The 21,505-nt window shown below is 33.4% G+C and overlaps 1 protein-coding gene across 4 annotated transcripts in view; it reads left to right on the forward strand.

Annotated features, from left to right (window-relative positions):
* LOC120772028 overlaps positions 1–21,505 on the forward strand; it is a 93,417-nt gene that overhangs the window by 37,252 nt on the left and 34,660 nt on the right. For 2 of the 4 annotated variants that reach the window (XM_040100394.1, XM_040100395.1), the window contains exons 3-4: positions 16,054–16,103; positions 18,684–18,732. In XM_040100394.1, coding sequence (XP_039956328.1) covers positions 16,059–16,103; positions 18,684–18,732 — 94 coding nt within the window. In that variant the 5' untranslated portion in view covers positions 16,054–16,058. Of the gene's footprint in view, positions 1–4,167; positions 4,245–4,290; positions 4,436–16,053; positions 16,104–18,683; positions 18,733–21,505 lie in introns of those variants that run through there. The other 2 variants (XM_040100396.1, XM_040100397.1) reach the window with 2 other exon arrangements.

A 21,505-nucleotide genomic window follows, 5' to 3' on the forward strand; every position in this document is an offset into this window, starting at 1 on the left:
AAGTCTTACTATTTATTGCCCAAAATTCAATATTTGGTTACTGCATCTTATGTATACGATTTGTAAATAAACATATAAAGGGTATAATATCTAAGTATCAATAATAAACCACTTCTGAAGAGACTTCCACATATTGACCTTCACTCTTAAGTCTCACTCCAAAGATTTCTTAGTCTTGACAGTTTAAAGTGTTCTTTAGAGCAGCAAGTCAAGTGTCCGCAGTCTCTTCAATCTGAAATATAGGTCAGGAGCGTGAAACTGATCTCAATTGAAACAGCGCACAAAACAGCATAACAACATAAAAAAAGAAATAATAATAGTAAATAGTAGGAATGCAGTTGAATATGGAAAACTCAACAACAACAAATTTATGGGTTACAAGCTTAACAAGCAGCGATAAATATACGTAACAACTGCAACAAGTGCTCAAAATTGAGGCCTACATCAGCAATTAATGCAACAACACAGCGGGTGCTGCATCTCAACCAAATCACTTGGCTTCCACGCTGCCGCCGCCGCTGCACCAAAACCCACTGATTGCGCTACAAATTCGTGCTTGCATTTTTTGAATGTTAAACGTTGATTTCGCATAAAATCAGCGCTTACACAACCGCTTAACGGACGCAGCGGTGGAGGCGGTGGCAACAAGTGAATTGACCAACTCGAACACTAACACATGCGCATATTCTTTATATAGATCGTACCTATGTGCGTATGCCGGTTTACAGCCGTTACATTGTTAGGCAAGCGGCATAGCCGTGGTTAGCGGTAATCAGTTGCAATCAGTAATTATGCCGCACGGCAATTGCTGTTGTTGGCGTTGGAGGGGCAACAAAAAAAAAATTTCAAAGTAAACAAAAACCATCTTGCACTTAAAACTACACCGCTTTAAATTACAGTTTGGTCAGTTTTTGTTTTTTAATATCGTTTGCAACAACAACATTGCGTCGTTGATAAGGCACGCAGCGCAGGAACTCCAAAAGTATATTTAATAATACGTAAAATATGTAATTTATTTTTGTTTTTGTTTAATTTTCGACATTTTGCTTTGTGTAGCATCAAAATAATGCTAGTGCCTAGCCACTAGCCGCCACCCTTTCGACTGAGTAATGGTGTGTTGTGCAAAAGTGGGTGTTTGCGCCGCTCTTTTATTTGTTGTTTTTATTTTCAAATGAGAATGCAAAACAAAAGCAACACTAATTGCAATTTTTGAACTCGTTTTTCTATTTTTTTTATTTTCATTTTGAATTGTTTAGCGTGTTGTTACTTCATATGTTTGTATGTCAGTGTGTATGGAGATTGTGCTGTGCCGGTTTCATTATCGCATTGCTGTGCTGAGGTCATCTTCGCTTAGATAAATGAGTTTGACAGCGATTTGTTGGCAAAAATAAAGTGGAGCAACAAATAGCTTGTTTTCAATTAAGACGATGCTGTATTGCAAATTATTGCAGATACTATTAATTACTCGAAGAATGATGAAGATGTGTGTATGTAAAGCAAAATATTTGTCAAAAATCAAATAAAAGATTATAACAAAAACTTTTTCTTAATTTTGATCGGTCAGTCTAAAATTAGCTGCAAGGAGTTTCCCAAAGTAAACAAGATTAAAAAAAAAACAAACAAATGGTTTTTTCGGCAAAATCAATTTATTTTATTCAAAATAGTCTCCTTATGCTTCAATACAACTTTTTTTGCACGGTCCAAAAGCATGTTGAACGAGTGTTTTAGCTCGTTGGCCGGTATGGCCGCCAGTATGTCGGTACAAGCCTTTTGAATGGCCTCTACGTCTGCATAACGCTTTCCTTTCATGGGCAAATGCATTTTTTCGAAAAGGAAAAAGTCGCACGGTGCCATATCAGGTGAATACGGGGAGTGGTTAATGGTTAAAATGTAGTTTTTGGTCAAATAATCTGTCACAAGTGTCCTTCAAATGTTGGATTCTGAGTAATTTTTGGTTGTCAGTCAATTTGTGGGGAACAAACCGTGCACACACCTTTCGTAAGCCCAAATGTTTGGTCAAAATGCGATAAATCGATTTTTTGGAGATGTTCAATTCCATTTCCATGAATTTCAATGATGATTTCGACTGATTTTTGATGAATCAGCAATCATCACATGTTTAGAGAGAATACTTGGCTTTAAAATTAAGAAAAAAAAAACTTTATCGATTGTTTTGAAATTTCAGGATGTAGTTATAGATACTAGAATAGGCAGTGAAATTAAAAAAAAGAATATTTTTGTAGTTATACGAGGTCCTCGGCGAAGTTAAAAAAGATCCTTCTCTGCTGTAGTACTTGCGGCATCAAAACGTTAAAATTTTACCCCAAATTCGATATTTCATCACACCAAAAAGTCGATATGTTATTGTATGTATTTTATGATGATCCAATCGATTGCTTGCAAAATTTCTTATTGCTTGTGCCTCTTAATATATTGTGATTTGATATCAAATATGGATGAATTCCTTCTATAACTCAAATACACATACATATTATTGAATGGATTCTTGACTATACAGTATTATTTTTCTTCTTCTTCTTTATTGACGTGGACTCTGCCTACGCGGTTATAGCCGAGCTTACAACAGCGGCTGTTTTCTTCCTTTCATTCGGTTATATTTAAGTGTCGGGTTCCAAACCCAGCGCTCAACCTTAGGGAGGGATGTTTCGTCTTCTCTATTTAGCTCGCCTTCAAACGAATGTCTTTGGCTAACTAGAGGATACTTGGTTCAAGAATGGGAGTCGAGAGCTGCTTGAGCCAAATGTAAAAAATTGTTTCTGACCCCTCCCAAGTGAATGGCACTCAGAGAACTTTCCTCACTTGCGTGAACTTCTACACATGACTCCTTATATTATACTCATACTCGAAATATATTTTACCAAACGCTGTTTTGTGGTAGATGGGTAGAATAAAAACTCTTTTAGTTACCTACAAGCTTGTTTCAGATCATTACACTTTTCGTTATTACAAAATCATTTAACATGTAGTGATTAGTTTCTCAAAAGCGGAGTATTGCAGACGATTTATCTTTTAACCGGTCGAATGGGAGAATATTAATCTTTTAATTTTTTGGTATGTACAGTAATATGTGAAAAGACTTCTCTTAGACTAATTTATCCAGGTGATAGACAAACCCATTTTTCCTTAACTAAATGCGGAAAATTTAAAACTTTTATAAACAATAAGAGATTCATTGATAGTGTAGAAAAAAAGCTTAAGGGGTCACTCAAAACATATTACCGACGACAGAGGCTTCCAAGTCTGCCTAATGCAGATGAACAAATATTTCTTCAGAATGGAAGTAATATTTATACTCTTCTTGTAGACATAAAGAAAAATGTAAATACCTAGTTGAAGTGATGACGTTATATTTTTACTCAATAATCAATAATTCAAATGAACATATCATTAAAGCGCAATTATTTATAAATAAGTTTCTACATGACCTTGTCTACAAATATTTATCATTATAAAAATTATTGTTTATTCCCAGTTAATTGCACATTTTACCTTAACTCATCTCTCAATGCCACAACTCCCCACTCCACAACCCCCTCACACCGCTACTCCTGTAATGATTTGCACGCGAGTGCAGGCGCTAGAACATGGCGAGCTCACCTTCACACTTTTGTTGTACTTTTTTCCAACTTAATTGCAGCACTCGCAGCTCATTTAAACTTTTTCCATGATTGCATTTGCGAAAAAAGTATACAAACGTCAGCTCGCCATATGTTCGACTGTATTTGCACACTCAAATATTACGTCATTTGTCTAATTTTAGTTAAAACATTTAATTCGCTGCATTGTTTGGCTAAGCTTCGCTTGCTGCTGCCACTCGAGCTGCTGTTGCTCGTGCTGCTGAGCTGGCGTTGAGTTTTGTAGTTTGCATTTTTCGCTTTTTGCACTTTTATCACTGCTTTTTTGTGCACTATTCACCAGTTTTTTATTGCAAATTTTTTGTTGGCGCATTTTGTTGCATATCTAGTTGTAAAAACAAAGCTCAACTCAGCTAGCTAGAGTTATCTGCTTCCATATTCATACATACATATGCACATGTGTTTGTAAATAAGTATGCATTTGTATGTATGTGTTGCTGATTGCTAGCCTCGTATTAGATTTTGTAAACATTAGATGAGTCGAGTGAATTTATTTGAAATTTTTGCATTCGCCTATCGACAGCAATCAGTTTTGCAATCGCCGGTCGTGTTGTAGCGTCGCTGTGTGCAAGCTTTGCTTTCGACAAAGTGAGTTAATTATCTAATAAAAACAAGGTTTAGTAAAAATATTGAATAACTAAGGCACTGAATTGTTTTTAAGACATGTTCGCAACAAATGCAACAGATGAAAATTTACTTTAATTTGAAGTGTTCGGAGAAATTACTAAAAAATTATAAATATGAGGAAACTTAGAATTTAGCAGAAGGCCTTACAAATGGTAAAGTTGAAAAAACTCTGAACTGAAAATTAAAAGTCGAAATGTGAAATTATCGAAAAGTTGTAGGTTGTTTAAAAACCTCTTGAAACAATAGAACAATTGCCATTGCATCAAATTATTTTCATATGTATCGTAGGTGCATTTCTAAAAACAATTTAGTTGACCACATATCAAGTATCAAAAAAATATGCAGAAAAATTATTAAAAGAAAATTTTAAGAAAATTAATAAAAAAAAAATCTTTAAATAAATTTCTAGAGATAATATTTTTAAATTACTTTTTCTAAAGTAAGTTCTTCAAAAAAAAGTACTTCAATTCCACTTGTTTTTCATTGTCGAAGTAGAAAAAAATGTGTTGCTATTTACATAAATATCCTAATGTTTATTCTTAAATTCCACCAATTCTGCTTTAAGGGGGTGTTCTAGTCTAGAGATATAAATTACAGGTGTTTTTTGAAGTAGTGTCGAAAAAAGGCAATTCATATTTTTGCTATAAATATTTTACTAATTATTTATTAAAATTACGAGCATACAGAAAAAAAATAAAAAACAGAGAAAAGTTAAAAATTTTAACAAAATGAAGTGGAGAGTCTCAAAAAATTGGCAAGTGAGCCACGATTTCAACCCTCATAGCAATCTGACTACACAAAACAAAAACTAATCTAGAATAATGTGAAATAATGCTGGCTGTCCAGAAAAAAATTTTTGTACCACTTTTTTGAACTGTTTATAACTTTTTAAGAACAGAAATATTGAAATTTGAGGCTTAGTTTCAGATAGAGACAAGTCTATAATGAAGACTCTCTACATTTTTTAGGTAAATTGGGTCAGTAGAACCTTAGAAATCGTCGGTATCGTTTTGAAAAAAGCGGTTTCGAGAAAAACGAGTTTAAAGTTTCAGTTCCTGTCTATACAGTTTGGATGCAGTGACACAAAAGTACCGAGAAATTGTAAATAAAACGGAAATTTTTGGTTTCGGCTTGTTTTTTCCCTCCATTCCGATAATTGTTGACTTGTTTCCATGTCAAACTCATAAACTCATGTCTCATCGGCAGTTATAATGCTCTCCATGTATGTGGGATCAGAATTCGTACTATCAAGCATGTCCAAAGACACTTGTTTACGATATTCTCTAAAAAAAAATCAGCTTTATCGGGACGAGTGGAGCAAGAACGAGTTTCATACCCAAAATATCCACCAAAATCATTTTAATATCTTTATCATTTGAAGAAATAGAAAGTCGTCCAGAAAGAGGCATGCCTTTAACGATTTTTCGACCGTCTATGAAGCTTTTTTACCATTCGTAGGTACATTGCTTCTGAAAAAATCGGAATAATTTTTTCTAAAAAATTTTTAACAAGTCATTTTAAAAGTAAATATTTAAAATAACAAAGTGAGTACTGAAGTATTGAAATATTTGATAAAATAAATATAAAATAATTAACAATGTTTTTAATAACATTTTTTTTAATACTGATTTAACTTGAAATTTTTGTATAAATTTCTTATAAACTGTATTAGCAAAATATAAGTATCTTTTTAAGAAATAAGTTTTTTGAACATTTAAATTATTTACATACATATAAACAAATACAAAAATATATATTTGAACAATTTTTTTTTATTTTTAGTAAGCGAATAATAAGTACGTTAAGATGATTTCTACATATTTTTTTTTAATTTTTTTAAATACCTAGGATTAGCCAAAGAAAACTGAAGCACGAAATAGAACTTAGTCAATTACATTTCACCTCCAATTAAATCGGATTCACGTAAATAAACAAACAAAGACTGCGTAGACAAAACAAAAATTTAATAGAAAGTAATTATATTTAACCTGTTACATCAAATAACTGTAAATCTGTAAGAGCATTGATTCCTAAGTCCAAACAAAATCATTGTTAACGATTAAACGCCCAAAACGGGGCTTTATTTTCTTTACGATTTGTAATTTTCTCCAGCTATTGTACTAGATCTACGAAATTCAATAAAATGCGCTCAATGCTTGCGTAACGCTTTCAGCAACAACAAACATAAAGTGTTAGTATGTGTGTTGGTATTTCCATGTAATTATCGGGCGATACGAGATTCTCACGAACATAAGAATATTTTCAACGGCAAAGCGTGAATAAGCATCACTGCAACAAAGTAAAACTAAAGAAAAATAAAAATAAAAAACAAAAGCAATAACAAAACCAATTCTCCCATGCGGTAATGAATATTGTAAATTACAGTTAAGTGCAAACCACAATTTGAATGTTAGAAGTTCGACACCGGTTTCGTTGTTGCTGCATTGCAGTTGTTGTTATGACTTTGTAATTGATATACTTATGTACATGGTGTAAGCCAAACAAATGATGAAGCTCACTCAATGCAGGTGATGTTCACATTCTCAACTATTTGTGTCCAATTCGAAGGCATCTTCAGTTAACTGTAAATTTACATATATGTACATACACAGTATATGATCTAGCATCTACAAGTATGTACAAATAAATTTATTTAAGTGAAATGGGTCGCCCACTTTTATTTCACAATGTGCCCGATAGTCGAAATGAAGTAAAGTATCAGCTTATCTGGCAATCCTCAAGGCTTGTGGAAGTTTTTTGCTACTCATACTACCAAACTTAATGTAAGTGACAGATGAAGTGAATATTATAAGATATGATTTAACGTTCCTTTGAAGAATTTTTCTTAATTCCTCTGCATTCAGTACATACTCGTCCTAGAAAGGAAAATTGGAACTACTTTGGAGTTTGAGGCTGACATTATTATTGATTATAATACCGGTTGGGATAGAGATGACTAAGTCTCGGCATCGATCCTGCAAATTTTACTCGTAATTGTCACCCATTGGCATACATTGAGAAAAAATAAAGCTTGAAAAAACCTTTTCCTAAAATCAATAAGCTATCCGTAGACTTTCAGCTCCATGAAATCATAAAAGTGAACTTTTGGTGAAAATGTTAAAAACAGTGAAAGTCAGAAGGACAGGTGGATTTGATAAAAAAAACGCAAGTCAGCTAAAATGTAATGTTATTAATGATCTTTTGAGGAATTAAGTAATACACATTTTTTGGATTGAAAAATTTGCTCCATATCATCCTACTTACATGTGAATATGTGAGTATTGCCATGGCTACTAATTTTGGCATAACAGAGTGCAAGTGAAAGAAGCCAGTAAAAGCTTTCAAATTACTCTGTATTAAATGCATGTCATTGTACTTTTTAAGGCGTTTTTTGGTGAAATAATTTTTTTGATGAAATATTTTGCATAAAAGATTTATTAGAAACCAAGGCAAAAAAAATTTTTGATGAGCTTTGAGTTTAAGCTTTAAGGTTTGGGAAATTTTTTTTAAACTCCATTTGTTCCTAAGTCTCATTAAAATACTTTATTGAGTGCAAAGTTATTTAGAGAGAGCTTAAAGCTTGTATAGAAAACTTTTAATGGGCTTTGAGTTCAAGCTTAAAAGTTTGGGAATTTTTTTAATTCGATTTGTTCCTAAAGCTCATTAAAATACTTTTTTGAGTTCAAAAGCTTTATTAGAAACGATTGAACTGGTAAAAAAAACTTTTGATAAGCTTTGAGTTCAAGCTTTAAGGTTTGGGGAAAAAATCGTTTTAAACTCAATTTGTTCTTAAGGCTCATTAAAAAACTTTTATGAGTGCAAAAGTTATTTAGAGAGAGCTTAAAGCTTGTATGAATAACTTTTGTTAGGTTTTGAGTTTGGGAATATTTTTAGACTGGATTTGTTTCTAAGGCTTATCAAAATGCTTTTGTAAGTTCAAAAGCTTTTTAGAGAGAGATCTTAAAGCTTGTATAGTTTTTCATAAGAAACTTTTCAAGCTGAGTAAAGAATCTCATTTCAGTATCCGCAGTAATAAATAATGACTGAATAAATTTTTATCAAATCATATTCAAAGCTCATAATATTACAAAAGAAGCTACTATTTTAAGCACGATTATTCTAGTCGTTATTACTATCATTACTACTATCAACGTTATGAGCCGCACGTGTTTTTGTCAATGAGAAGGGTTTTTTGTTCCGCTTGTAATACTGTTATTGTTGTTTTTTGTATTTTTTCTGCTTCAAATGCACACCAAGTACCCGATTGGTAACAGTAATAGTTTACATGATTTTTTATAACCAAATGCATCGCATGTTTAGACACGTACTATTATTTCCACATTTTCATGCCACAATTAAGCGTGCAGCGCTCAATGTGCCACGCACTTAGCGGTCAGTGCATGACACGAAAAGTGTAAAGGATGACTTGCGCATTTCCAGCCCTTCGAATTTTTCATTTCAGTTACATTTCTAATAGCCAACTAACGATATAATTGTGTATGTGTGTGTGTGTTTAAGGTCAAATAGAACGAAGTGAATGTCTAAGAGTATCAAAGCTTTACACACATTCTATGACAGCCCATAACACATATCATACACCGATGCAATTATACTTGTACTTAAGTTTTGTCTGTCTGTTTGTAACTGATACCGGAAATTAAGTTTACGCTGGAATAAAATATTTAATTGCATTGCTGATACACAGTGGGTTGGCAGTCATTGTGATCGCTATTCAAGAAAGCAGAAAGGTCATTGTTGGAAGGTCACAAGCACTTGCTGCATACAAACTATATGTACTCGTACATGTTTATGTGTACATAAGTTTGTGAAGCGACATACATACCTGTATGCCATATGTGTACTTCTGGTGTACTTCTGTGTATATATGTATGTATATATAACGCTTATGTGTGTTTCTGAAGTTCATTTAGCTTCTGTTGTTATTTCTGTGGCTTTATGCGGCAGGTTGGGCACTATTTGGCTTTTCTGTTTTCATTCATGTGGCTACCGTGTAAATTGAAGTTTCCGGCAAGGGCGCATTGATTACCCTGCTATTGATAAATAGTAAACTTATGGGCGTGAATATGCAATATACACCTAAAAGTCTGTATGTACATTTGTAAAAAAAATATGTAACAAAAAATAATAAACAAAAAATTTCAAACTTGAAAAAATAATATTAAAAATTAAAAATAATTAAAAATTGGCTCAATTCTGATAAGCACACTTTCCAAATAAATTAGAAATTAAAAAAATTAAAAGAAATTTTAACTTCTGCTGCACCGAAGCTATCATAGTTCATAGTCTTCATAGGTACATTTCTTAATAAATCTTCATTTTAATCAGACAATCGAAGATTCGGAGTCAGTGGCCTTAACTTTAAGAGCACTACGTCCAATTTATGGTCGTTATAATCATCCTGTAAGTACAACAATTAAGCTTCTGGTGGAAAAATTTAAATCCATATTCACAGCACAAATTGTTCTCGTACAAGTGAGACAATGAAGTGCCCGTAGTGACGCTAGCGCATCAATTTAGGAAGACCCAAATCAGTCTCTCACACGTCGTTCTCAAGCGTTGGGCATCTCTGTGATATCGTTATGGTGAATTTTGGGAAAAGATTTTGACCTACATCCTTTCAAGGTCAAATTGACGCAAGATCTGAAACCGCTTGACTACCAGAATCTTCGTATGTTCGTGAATTGGGCTGAGCAACAACTCGAAAATGATTCGGATTTTCATCAAAAAATGGTCCGAATTGAATGATATGGACTTAGACAACATATGGTTTCAACAGGACGACGCCACAGGCCACACAGTGAATGTCACTATCGCTTTATTGAAAACCAAGTTTAGTGAACGTGTTATCTCACGAAATAGACTAGCCAATTGGCCCCTCTTTCGTGCGATTTGACGCCTTTACACTATTTCCTCTGAGGCTAAATCAAGTCTATGGTCTATGCCAGCAAGCCAGCGAACGTGAAATTGCAGCAGTATCGGCCGATTAATGTTTGATAACTGTCGAAAATTGGGTTCAGCGTCTGGACTCCTGCAAGCGAATGTACTTTTACAGGAACCAAGAATATTACTACCAATCTCAAACCTATCCCAAACCGTGTTTTTATTTAAGAACATTTTTGTAGCGCTCTTATTAAAAAACCCATTACTATATGATCTGACCATGACACTATAACTCTTGGATAAAAATATGTTGCAAATTTTGTGACGATATCTTGTCAAATAAGAAAGTTTTCCATACAAGAACTTCATATTGAACGGTCAGTTTGTATGGCAGCTATATGCTATAGTGGTCCGATATCGGTGGTTCCGATAAATAGGTTTCTTAAATAGGCAAGAGAGTATGCGAAATTTCAATTCAATATTTCAAAAACTATGGTACTAGTTCGCCTAGTACCATTATAAAGCAGTTTCATCTTTCAAGTATAATCTGTTGATGTACAAACATAGTAACAAGAACAAATATTTTCACACCTCAAACTGACTGCTAACAAATTGGTAATTGGAATAAAAATTGTCCAAACAAACCTAAATATATTAGTTTCTACCATTCCAAGCACTTCCAGCCTATGCTACTCCCGATAAATTTTTCTTGTAAAAATAGAGCAAACCATAAAAGGTAATGTAAGTGACAAGAATACACACAAGAACAGAGCACAGGGGCACATGCAACAATTGTCGACAGCCAATGGCTTCAAAAAAGGGTCGCCATGCACACACAGACATTTACACAAAAATATAGTACAATTCAAGCGCTTTTAGTTACCAAGAAAACTTGCTGCTTTGCATAGGCATCAGCAGACATAACAAAAAAATAGAAAAGAAAGAAGCAGAAACACCAAAGTTCAAGCGCTAACTGCAGTGACAACTGCCACCAGCTACTACTGTGTGTCTGTCTGCTCGGCGCCGCATCGTGGCTTTCTCCATGCGCGCGCACATACCGGTAGGTGAAGTAGCAGCAAGAATGAAATGAGATTCATTGGCTATTGAAATATTCTTTATTGCCAATACACAAAGGAATATGAACATTTTCTACATTTCTGCCATTATTTTTAGACTCTGGCGTTATTGTGTTTTCTCTTCTAAACTATTTAATATGCAAATTTCGTATTATCCACCATAGAAGAAGGAGGTGAAGAGTGAGCCGATTGCTTCAGTGTAGTGGCTGTTTGGTGTTGATAAGCCAACCGACTTAGCCGAGTCGCATGATCGGTGCGGTCAAATTCGTGCTCTATGCTACAAAATAAACCAAGAAACTCGATTTGCTTTTTATGTGCCACTCTTTTGCATGTGTGAGTGTGCATTTGTGTTTGATCTTTTGTTGGCCACGGCATCGGGGTGAAGAAAGTTTGAGTTTTACATAGAATTTGTGCGCGAGTAAGCCGATTTTAATATGGTTATGTCTGTATTGCATGTGATTGTTATTCTTTTTGCTGTTGTTAAACGAAAAGAGAAATTTTCATATTTCATATTGTGTTGCCACTATATCAACAGTAGTTTAAAGTTTCTTCAGTACAGAAATATTTGCATAAACGTGCGTCAGGCTGCTAATACTTATCTTAATGTTAAAATTGGCGACCGTTTGAACTAAGGGCATCTCATATAATATGTAGAGTGAGAGGAGTGATGTTTTTTGTTGTTATATTATTTATTTGTTTTTTTTATTAATAATGAACTTTAATGAACCAAATATGTACCATTTTAGTCAACCAATTTTTACCATTTTTCCACAAGAGACATTACTTCAACAGTGCAAAACTTTTCTAGTTTCTCGGCAAAAAACAGTGATAAGTAATTTTCGCAGGCTTCTCTTGCAGAAAACTTTACTCCATTAAGGGAGTTCTGCATTGCCCGAAACAAATGGTGGTACGATGGTGCAAGGTCAGCGCTATATGGGGAATGCATCAAAACTTCCCTGCCAAGCTCTCGCAGTGTTTCCGAGTCATCAAAGATGTGTGTTTTCTGGCGTTGTCTTGATGGAAGACGAAGTTTTTTCTGTTGATCAGTTCTGACCGTTTTTTTCGATTGCTTGCTTCAATCTCATCAGTTGTTGACAGTGTAACATAGAATCAATCGTTTGACCAGGCTGGAGCAGCTCACAGAGGATGATTCCTTTCCAATCACACAAACTACTCAGCATAACCTTTCGAGGCATCCATCTTGGCTTTGCGACCATTTGTTGAGCTTCACCACACTTGGGCCATGATCTTTTTCGCACATTATTGAACCAATTTTCGTCTTTTGTTGTTCACTTCAGAAATGGTTCGATTTCATTTTGTTTCAGCAAAGAATCGTAGATGTTAATTGGGTCCATTAAATTTTTCACAGACAATTCATGTGCAGCCGAAGTTAACGTTTTTTCATGTTTTTAGTTAAATATGCTTAAAATCTCACCTTTCCAATACTATATGGTATGACAAAATATGATTGTCAGCACTGGAGATATACGACTGCAACGTCATCTATTGACAAAATACGAAAAGACTTTTTCGACTACCATATATGTATATGGAGCACAAACTAGAGCCAATACTATATTATGTGCAGGATTTATAACCCCGTGACTTTTTACATTCCTGCTGATAGTTATAACAAGTGCTACTATTAGCTGGAAAATACTTTATCTTAAATTAAAGACTTGAACTTGCATATTGAAACCTCGCCACATTCTATCAACGATTTCGATCGTTTATAGAAAAAAAGTAGTGGAAAAAGAAAAAAAATAATATAAGCCACTGTAACCCAAAATCTTCTAAAAATGTGCAGCCTGTCTTATTTCAAAGTCAAAGTTGCAAAGCGAACTTTAACCTTAGTGATGCTTATGAATGAGTTTTCTCATAATCATGTTTTTTGAGTTGGTGTAATTCCTACAGAGCCCTAAAATTTAGCCATAGGCATATCATTTTTTACACCGACTTGTCGCTATTGCTCGATACCCCTTAACTACTTTACTTGGATCACCAAAAAAAAATGAAAATGTGTGAAAAATTCATCCTTTTACCTATTATACATAACCGAAAAAATCCCAAAATAACAGTAAGTTTTCTAGCCAACAAGGCTTTTAAATAACTACTTCTGGTTATTAAAATTATTCATTATTAAAAAGTATGGGCGAAAAGCTTCTTTATTGCCAAATATCTATCTTAAATGTCTGAAATATGTCAAAATTACCTGTTTAGGGGTTTCAGCTGCGATATAACTCAGGTTTTTTCCGTACAGCTATAATTATAGTTTTAATTTAGCTAAACACACATTAGTCACCACCATGTAAACATTTAGATTATGTAAATGCATGTCAATACTGAGTCATAAATCCTTCAAACCGACAACAGAATTTAAATAAATTACTACATGCATTTAATGGCGATAATATAACTTAATTATTTAAGTGCTTTCTATGCACGATTAAAAAATTTAATGATTTTTCCATTCATTATGCTAAAATTTATTGCATAACTGAAGTCTATTGATTTCGTTAAAATCTTTATAAAAAAAACTTTGTTCAAAATTGTAAAATTTCTACAGCGATTTATCATCGTTAATGCATTTATTTCCACAGACGGAGTCACAGACGGTTAATTAAGATTTAAAAATAGTCGCAGCTAATGTTGCAATCACTGGTGGCGGACATTGCGGACCTAGACCAACACTTTGACAACGTCGCTCGTGTTTTAGTGCAGCGATTTGCTTCATGATGTATTTTTTCTTTTGGTCTCTTAGATAATGCTTGTATTTTACTCTGGTGACATTTTCGGTGTAATTAAGACGTGACAAATATCGCATGTGAGAAAATTGTTTGTATGTGCTATATGTAGATGTACAACTGCTTAAAATATATGAAACATTGCGCACCACTTTAGTTTGCCCGAAAATGCTTGTGCTTTTAGCCGGCAGTCATTTTTGCATGCAACCCATTGACAAAGTTTGCTCCTTCGATGTGGCATATTTGCCATGTATCATTTGCGGTCTGTGTTTCATGTTGGCATTGCTGGTCAATTGTTATTTCTTCTTTTCGCTTTGCTGTCATCTACTGGCCTTTGGGCAATTTCGCGCAGTTGCTTCGTTGGTTTATTGCACTTTTTTTCTGCCTCTATTGTGCTATTCATGAATTTTGGTGGTATTTTTTTGTTGTTTTGTCCATTACCTTCGATTTGGGTCAATTGCTTTTGCGCTAATTTATCACCGAACCACAGAAATTAAAAAAAGGCTTTGAATATTTTTGCTAACCAAAAGATTTGATATCAGCAGGCTTTGGTTGCCGATTGCAAATACAATTGTTTGCATGTATGCATGTGTGCTTGTATGTGTTGTGTGTTTTGTTTAATTAAAAAAATTGTGTTGTTGTTGTTTTTTTTTTGATAAAATAAATGATAGAGGTTGTTTGTTGATTGAATTTTGACAATTTCAAACGGCGACCGATAATGAGCAGAGTATCGCGGTATGTACAAAAGACTGAAGCAACGAACTCTTTCCCTTAACATGCATATTTCATAATTTAAGTAATTTCTAGTTAATGCTTCAATAAGATCTGATAATTAATAATATCTGAGTATATATTAAGATATCTGTGTATGTAATTGTATTTTAATTAATAGTATATAGTATTATACAAGAAAATTAATTATTGGCATTTTAAAGATTTTAGCTTAAATGGGATTTAGGTTTTATATTTTATTGTTTTTTTTATATTTTATATTTCATATTTTATGTTTTATTTTTTTATATTTTATGTTTTATTTTTTTATATTTTATGTTTTATTTTTAATATTTTATTTTTATTTTTACTTTTTACTTTTTATTTTTTTATTTTTATTTTAATTTTTTTATATTTTATTTTTTATGTCTTATATTTTATTTCTATGTTTTATTTTTTTATTTTATATTTTTTTTTATTTATTATATTATTATTATTTTATATTATCTTTTATTTTATTTTTCATATTTAATCGTTTTTATTTAAAATTTTCTATTCTACATTTTATTTTTTGCATTTTATTACACCTTAAAAAAACTTCTTTACCACTAATATAATTTTTAGCAACAATAAGCTTAGTAATAATACTTATACATTGTCCAAAAAATGGCGGAAAGATTTAATTTACGCTCAACCAAGCTAAGAAATTAAAAATACATTAACTTCTGAACCACACCCTTCATGCTTAAGACGACTTCTCCTGCCGAAATGCGATTATTTTTAAAGTACTTCGCTTCAAACGCTTCTGCGATATTTTTTTCTTGTTTCTATTCTTATTTTTGGTTTTTCTTTTTTTACTCCGTCGGTGTGCCATGCATGAGCTGCCAATTAATTTCGGCTAATGCCACAACCACAAAAAGTGTTAATGAGCGGAGGGGAAGACTTGTCTTTGATGTACATATGTATAGTATCTGGTTCAAAATTATATATCGCTGTGTTACTGTCTTTAGTTTGCGTCTGCTGGCCATGAAACGGTTATTCGCGGAGCATTGAAATAATGCCAAAATTTGGTTTGAGCTGTGATGATGAGAAAATGTTTTTCAAAAAGGCATTTTTTACCAGAAATCTAATACCTTAATTAATAGTTTACTATTTTTAGTTTTTTCTGTTGTACAATTTTTTTGTGTATATACTATATACAACAATTGAGAGGAAATATTTTGCTCATATTGAATTATGATACCCAAACTAATTTTTAAAAATAAAAAAAAAATTATAATGCAAAATATTTTAATAAATTTGTGTTAATATCAATCTTTATCTCTTCTTTTTTTGCAGCAAATATGAAGCCATTCACACAACTTGTCTATGCAGCACTGCAAATAATCGTGAGTATTTACCTTAAGATCTATTCTCGCTTAAACAAGAAAACTTTTTGAAATTAGTTTTATAATTTAATCCGATATGAAAATAATAAATAAAGTAAAAAAGCTTAGAACTATAAGCATTTACAGGAAAAATATATGATCTTAAACAAAAAATCATAAAAACTTGGCCTTTAGCTTCTATCTTTTTGACCCCAAATAAGCATAACATAACCAGTGACCCGCAAACAAATTCAAAATCGTCTAATAAAAATATTCAGCACACAACATTTTTTTCTTGTTTATTGCAAATAAGTTTTTATGTGTGTAAATTGCCATACGGCAACATCATGCGGTATCATGAAGTTCGCTAGCCAGTTCTGCTTGCATTGACCTCAGAGGGTTAATTGATATGTGCCACATATTCCTTCAGATTACCAGCATTATAAAATTTCGCCACCTTCTGTGCAGTTGCAACATTGCATCCATTCAAATTATTTGTAAGCTAGCCATGCACACACTCACACACACTTGCATGTGGGAATCCACACAGAAGCGATATTTTGCGAAACCCTGCACTCACCACACATATCACATGTATATATGTATGTTTGTATGTGTGTATGCAGAACTTTGTTGCAAGAAAAGCTAATTTCAGTAGATTGCAGTAATTTTGGCGAAAGTGCCTATACCGTTAGTTAGCAACGTGGGAATGCAATTTTACACATCTTCCTTATTGCGAATATTCATGTTGGTGGTTAATGGTTTTAACTGAAGATTTGCAATTTTTACTTTACTTGCTTGCGCTGTGCATTGCGATATTCTTTCCGAAATTCCTGCGGTTTTCAACTTGCGGTAAAAATAGAAAATTAATTAGCTAATTTTCGGTCGACACGTTGAGTTTATTTAATGACTAGTTTTTAGGTGAGGAGTACTCATGGGAGTTGAATATCACTTCTCAGCGAATATTGAGTTAACACGCTAGAGTATTGGTACAATATTAATTCATGATTAACTAGTCTAAAACTAGTCCTAAAGTGGTACATATGGTTATTTTCAAAAAAAAAGAAAGGTTTTCGGCTAGAAAATTTTATTTTTAATTATTTTTCGACCTTAGTTTTATTATTGAAGAAGACAAATATTTCTGCGGTTATAAAGAGTGATCCAAGTCAAGGCTCCCTACTTTATTAGTGAAAAACTTTAAATTTAATTGGGAATGTTTATTATCATTCGAAAGAACATTCTTTGGCATTTATGTTTTGAAGATTATCTCTTTCAAATATTGGCCGCGGCTACGTCTCAGATGGTCCATCCGTTGAGATTGTCTTTACAGTCTTTACACTTTACATATCCGAACAAGAAAACGTTTAACGGTGTGGTATTCCACTATCTTGGTGGCCAAATGGAAAATTATCTGTTTAAGTTAAGTTTGTTATAAGATTACAGTATCATAAGTTGGTAGCAGCATGAGAGTATACAAGGTACGCTCCAAAGCAAACAGGACTTTTTGAATCTAGCGCCCCCTCGTGGCGCCATCTACATGTCGACTGGTGCGTTAGACTCTGCTATCATTATCGATTGTCCAGGGACATTTCATCGATTGGAAGTGAAGTTATTGCGTTTTAAGTGTCAGTATATTTGTGTTGTCGGTGTGAAGATGAGTTTCGAACAAAGACCTTATATTAAATTTTATTTTAAAATTGGTAAAACTTTTACCGAAACGCTTCAGTTGATGAAACAAGTTTATGTCGATGATTGCTTATCCCGTAGCAGAGTCCACGAGTGGTTTCAACGTTTTCTAAGTGATCGTGAGGACATAACTGACGATCACCATGTGGACCAATCAAAATCCGTGATCACCGGAAATTCCATCGAAACTGTGCGTGAATTCATCAAAAATCAGCCGAATTTCAATGATGATAATGATGATAATAATTCATGGAAATGGAATTGAACATCTCCAAAACATCGATTTATCGCACTTTGACCAAACATTTGGGCTTACGAAAGGTGTGTGCACGGTTTGTTCTGCACAAATTGACTGACGACCAAAAATTGCTCAGAATCCAACAAAGGACGATTATTTGACCAAAAATCACATTTTAACCATTAACCACTCCCCGTATTCACCTGATATGGCACCGTGCGACTTCTTCCTTTTCGGAAAAATGCATTTGACCATGAACGGAAAGTGTTATGCAGACGTAGAGGCCATTCAAAAGGCTTGCACCGGCATACTGGCGGTCATACCGGTCAACGAGTTAAAACACTCGTTCGACATGCATTTGGACCGTGAAAAAAATGTTGCATTGAAGCATAAGGAGACTATTTTGAATAAAATAAATTGATTTTGCCGAAAATTCCATTTGTTCTGTTTTTTTTTAAGTCCTATTTACTTTGGAACGCACCTTGTACATAAAAAATTCCATTCCAAATGATGTTTACTTTAAATTATTCATTATTACACTTTAAAAGTAACCATAACATTATAGTAAGAAATAAAAAGCTTATGCAAATATTAATTTGTTGCTTTCATTCATCACTTATATATAGGCTATACATACAAACATTGTAATAATTATTCATATTTTCTCTAATTTCTAGACAATCGCCACTTTGGTTACACATGGTGCACAAATACCAACAGCAACGAGTAAGTGAATTATTTTAGAAATGCAAATGATAATTTTACAATATGAATAACGCAAAAAAAAATAACAATAAGTGAAGTGAACCAATTGATTAACTATTAACTCAGATTGAAAGGAGAATTGGTATACAAGTGCTCTATGGTAAAGAGGTTTGTAGTACAAACAAACACATATATAAATTATATTACATTTTTCTTTCGATTGGATTAATATAGAAAATATTAGATTTGTTGAAAAATAGTTAGAGGAAATGAAAGGCGAACTGCTTAGTGCCTTACTTAAATGCTTGTTTATCTAGAAAGTAAGGCACGTTGATTGAATTGATTTCATTGATAAATAATTTCTAGAACTATGAACAAACATGTATGATAATTCAAACTGTTTTTCTCTTTAACAAATAAATTTAAGTAAGAATTGTAGAAGTTTAAATTTTCAAAAAGGCCTTATTGTCGTAGACACCGCGTACGGGGTAATATCCGAGTTTGCAACAGCGCGCCAGTTTTTTTTTCTATTTGGCTGTTTAGCGCCAAATGGAAATTCCCAGTGTAGCAAGGCTCTTCACCACCTGGCCTTTCCAAGGAAGTGGATGCCTTCCTATTCCTTCGTCAAATACTCTCAGTGCTGGTGTGTTTTCATCCTTTCGACAACATGACTTAGCCAGTGTAGCCGCTGTCTCTTAATTCGCTGATCTATATCAATGTCGACGTATATCTTGTATATCTTACTGAACACTATTGATTGAAGATCGGCAAAAGATTTTGCCGCTCGTATAACTCATCTGTATAACTCATGGACTGTGGTATTCGCCGTTGCCAATTCGCAAAGGACAATTAATCTTCCGCAGATCCTCTCTCTCGAAAACTTGTAACGTCGACTCATTAGATGATGTCATGATCCATGCACCATATAGCAGCAGGACGGGAATATGGTAATGAGGAACTTATAGAATTTGGTGGTAGAATATTATCAATATCATTGGTGTACGCCAACAGATGTACACACTTATAGAGGATTGTACCTGCTAGATTCAGCTCTGCAGCTCGAATTATTTTATCCAGAAGTATATTGAAGAAATCGCATGATAGGGAGTCGTCTTGTCTGGAACCTCGTTTGATATCGAACGGTTGGGCGAGGTCCTCCCGATCCTGACAGAGCTTTTGGTATTGCTAAACTTCAGTTTACACAGCCGTATTAATTTTGCAAGGATAGCAAATTCAGGCATAGCGTTATTTAGTGCTAAAAATGCTCGTACGCAATAAGATAATAAGGGTAAGCATTTTCTTTTGCCATGATAAACAATACTCTGACGTTGTTACTTTCGAATGGCAAAGGCAAAACTAAAGCTTACTTAAAATTATTTATTAGTGACAAAACTTATGAAGGTGAAACTGGAATAAACTGACAGCAGAATATCAATTTAGTTTTAGTCCAAGATAATATTCTAAAATCTAGCGATGAAAGCAGTTTTCTTTCAAAATTTCCTCAGTTATCATTCCTCGTTAGAAGAAAATGTTCTGAAATCACATTTTCTTTCGATTTTTACTCATCAGATCTGTTGTCTTAAATTTTCCAAAACCAAATTATGTACATATATAATTTTTGGTTGATCGAGGTTCGAGTATATCAGTGTTGCACAAAAGTATTTCCCAAAGTAACTACAAAAGTTTGTGGATTAACAACAAACGAAGTCGTTAAGATTTAAAGGCTCATAATGTTAAAATACAGAAAAATAGGAAAATAAAGAGAGAGAGAGAGAGATAATTATAAAAGCAAGTAAGACGAAGCTGATAGAATTTTTTCATCCGAAAACTTCTTTGGAAAGGCGCATATTGCTTGAAGTTTGAAAAAAGTTGTGAAGTTTCCAAGTTGGTGCCACTTCTTGTCCCTGTATTGAGCTTTAGTGAGACGTAATAAGTGGAATACTTAAATTTTTCACATACTCATATTAAGATAGTTGCGACTTACTTAGCTGGTATTCATCTCAATTTAGTTTGAAAGGAAATATATTTGACAAAGAATCAGTAATTGATTATTTTAGGCTTGATAATTAGATTTGCTAATGTATTTAAGTATATTTTAGATAAATTTAGGTCAGATAATAAATTTTTTTCTGGCTAATTTTAAAAACATTAGTTAATCACTCGGTAAAAGACTGAAATTGCAATACAAAAAGGATTAAAAAATTTCAAAAAATATGCACCAAACAGAGTTCATATTAGTTGTTGTTGCATTTGCAAATAAAATTACAGCAATAACGAGCGTAAAAATGCGCATAGCTGACTCCAGCCGGCGTGAATGTACGAGCGCTTTAGTTGCGGCGCATGAAAGTGAATGTGTGGACGGCGCAACAAAAAGCCAGCGAAAAGCAAAAACAATTCAAAACTTGTTAAACAAAAAATTTATTCGAAATACAAGGCAATTGTATGTGGAGTAGACACAAATGCATGTCTAACGGTAGCGGTTGCTTACAAGTATGGCTGTGTAATGAGTTATGTGAAAAAAATGCAAACACATTTTTTTGTACTTTTTTCTACATTTTTTCCAAATTTTTCGCTTACCCCCATTGCATACTTTTTAAACTTTTTATATTTTGTGAATATTTTTCATAGTTTTGAAATACAATTTTGTTTGTCTTTGCCGGCTACGCCTCAATTTTATTTCAATTACAAGTATGCTCTGCAGGCAGCTTTTGTTTTCGGTGTTTTCGGGGTGTTTTGCTTTGTCACCCACACATTCGCTGTTTTCGCACACTCCCGCTGGGTCATGTTACACCCA

The sequence above is a fragment of the Bactrocera tryoni genome, chromosome 3, assembly GCF_016617805.1.
Source record: "Bactrocera tryoni isolate S06 chromosome 3, CSIRO_BtryS06_freeze2, whole genome shotgun sequence".
NCBI classification, from domain to species: domain Eukaryota; kingdom Metazoa; phylum Arthropoda; class Insecta; order Diptera; family Tephritidae; genus Bactrocera; species Bactrocera tryoni.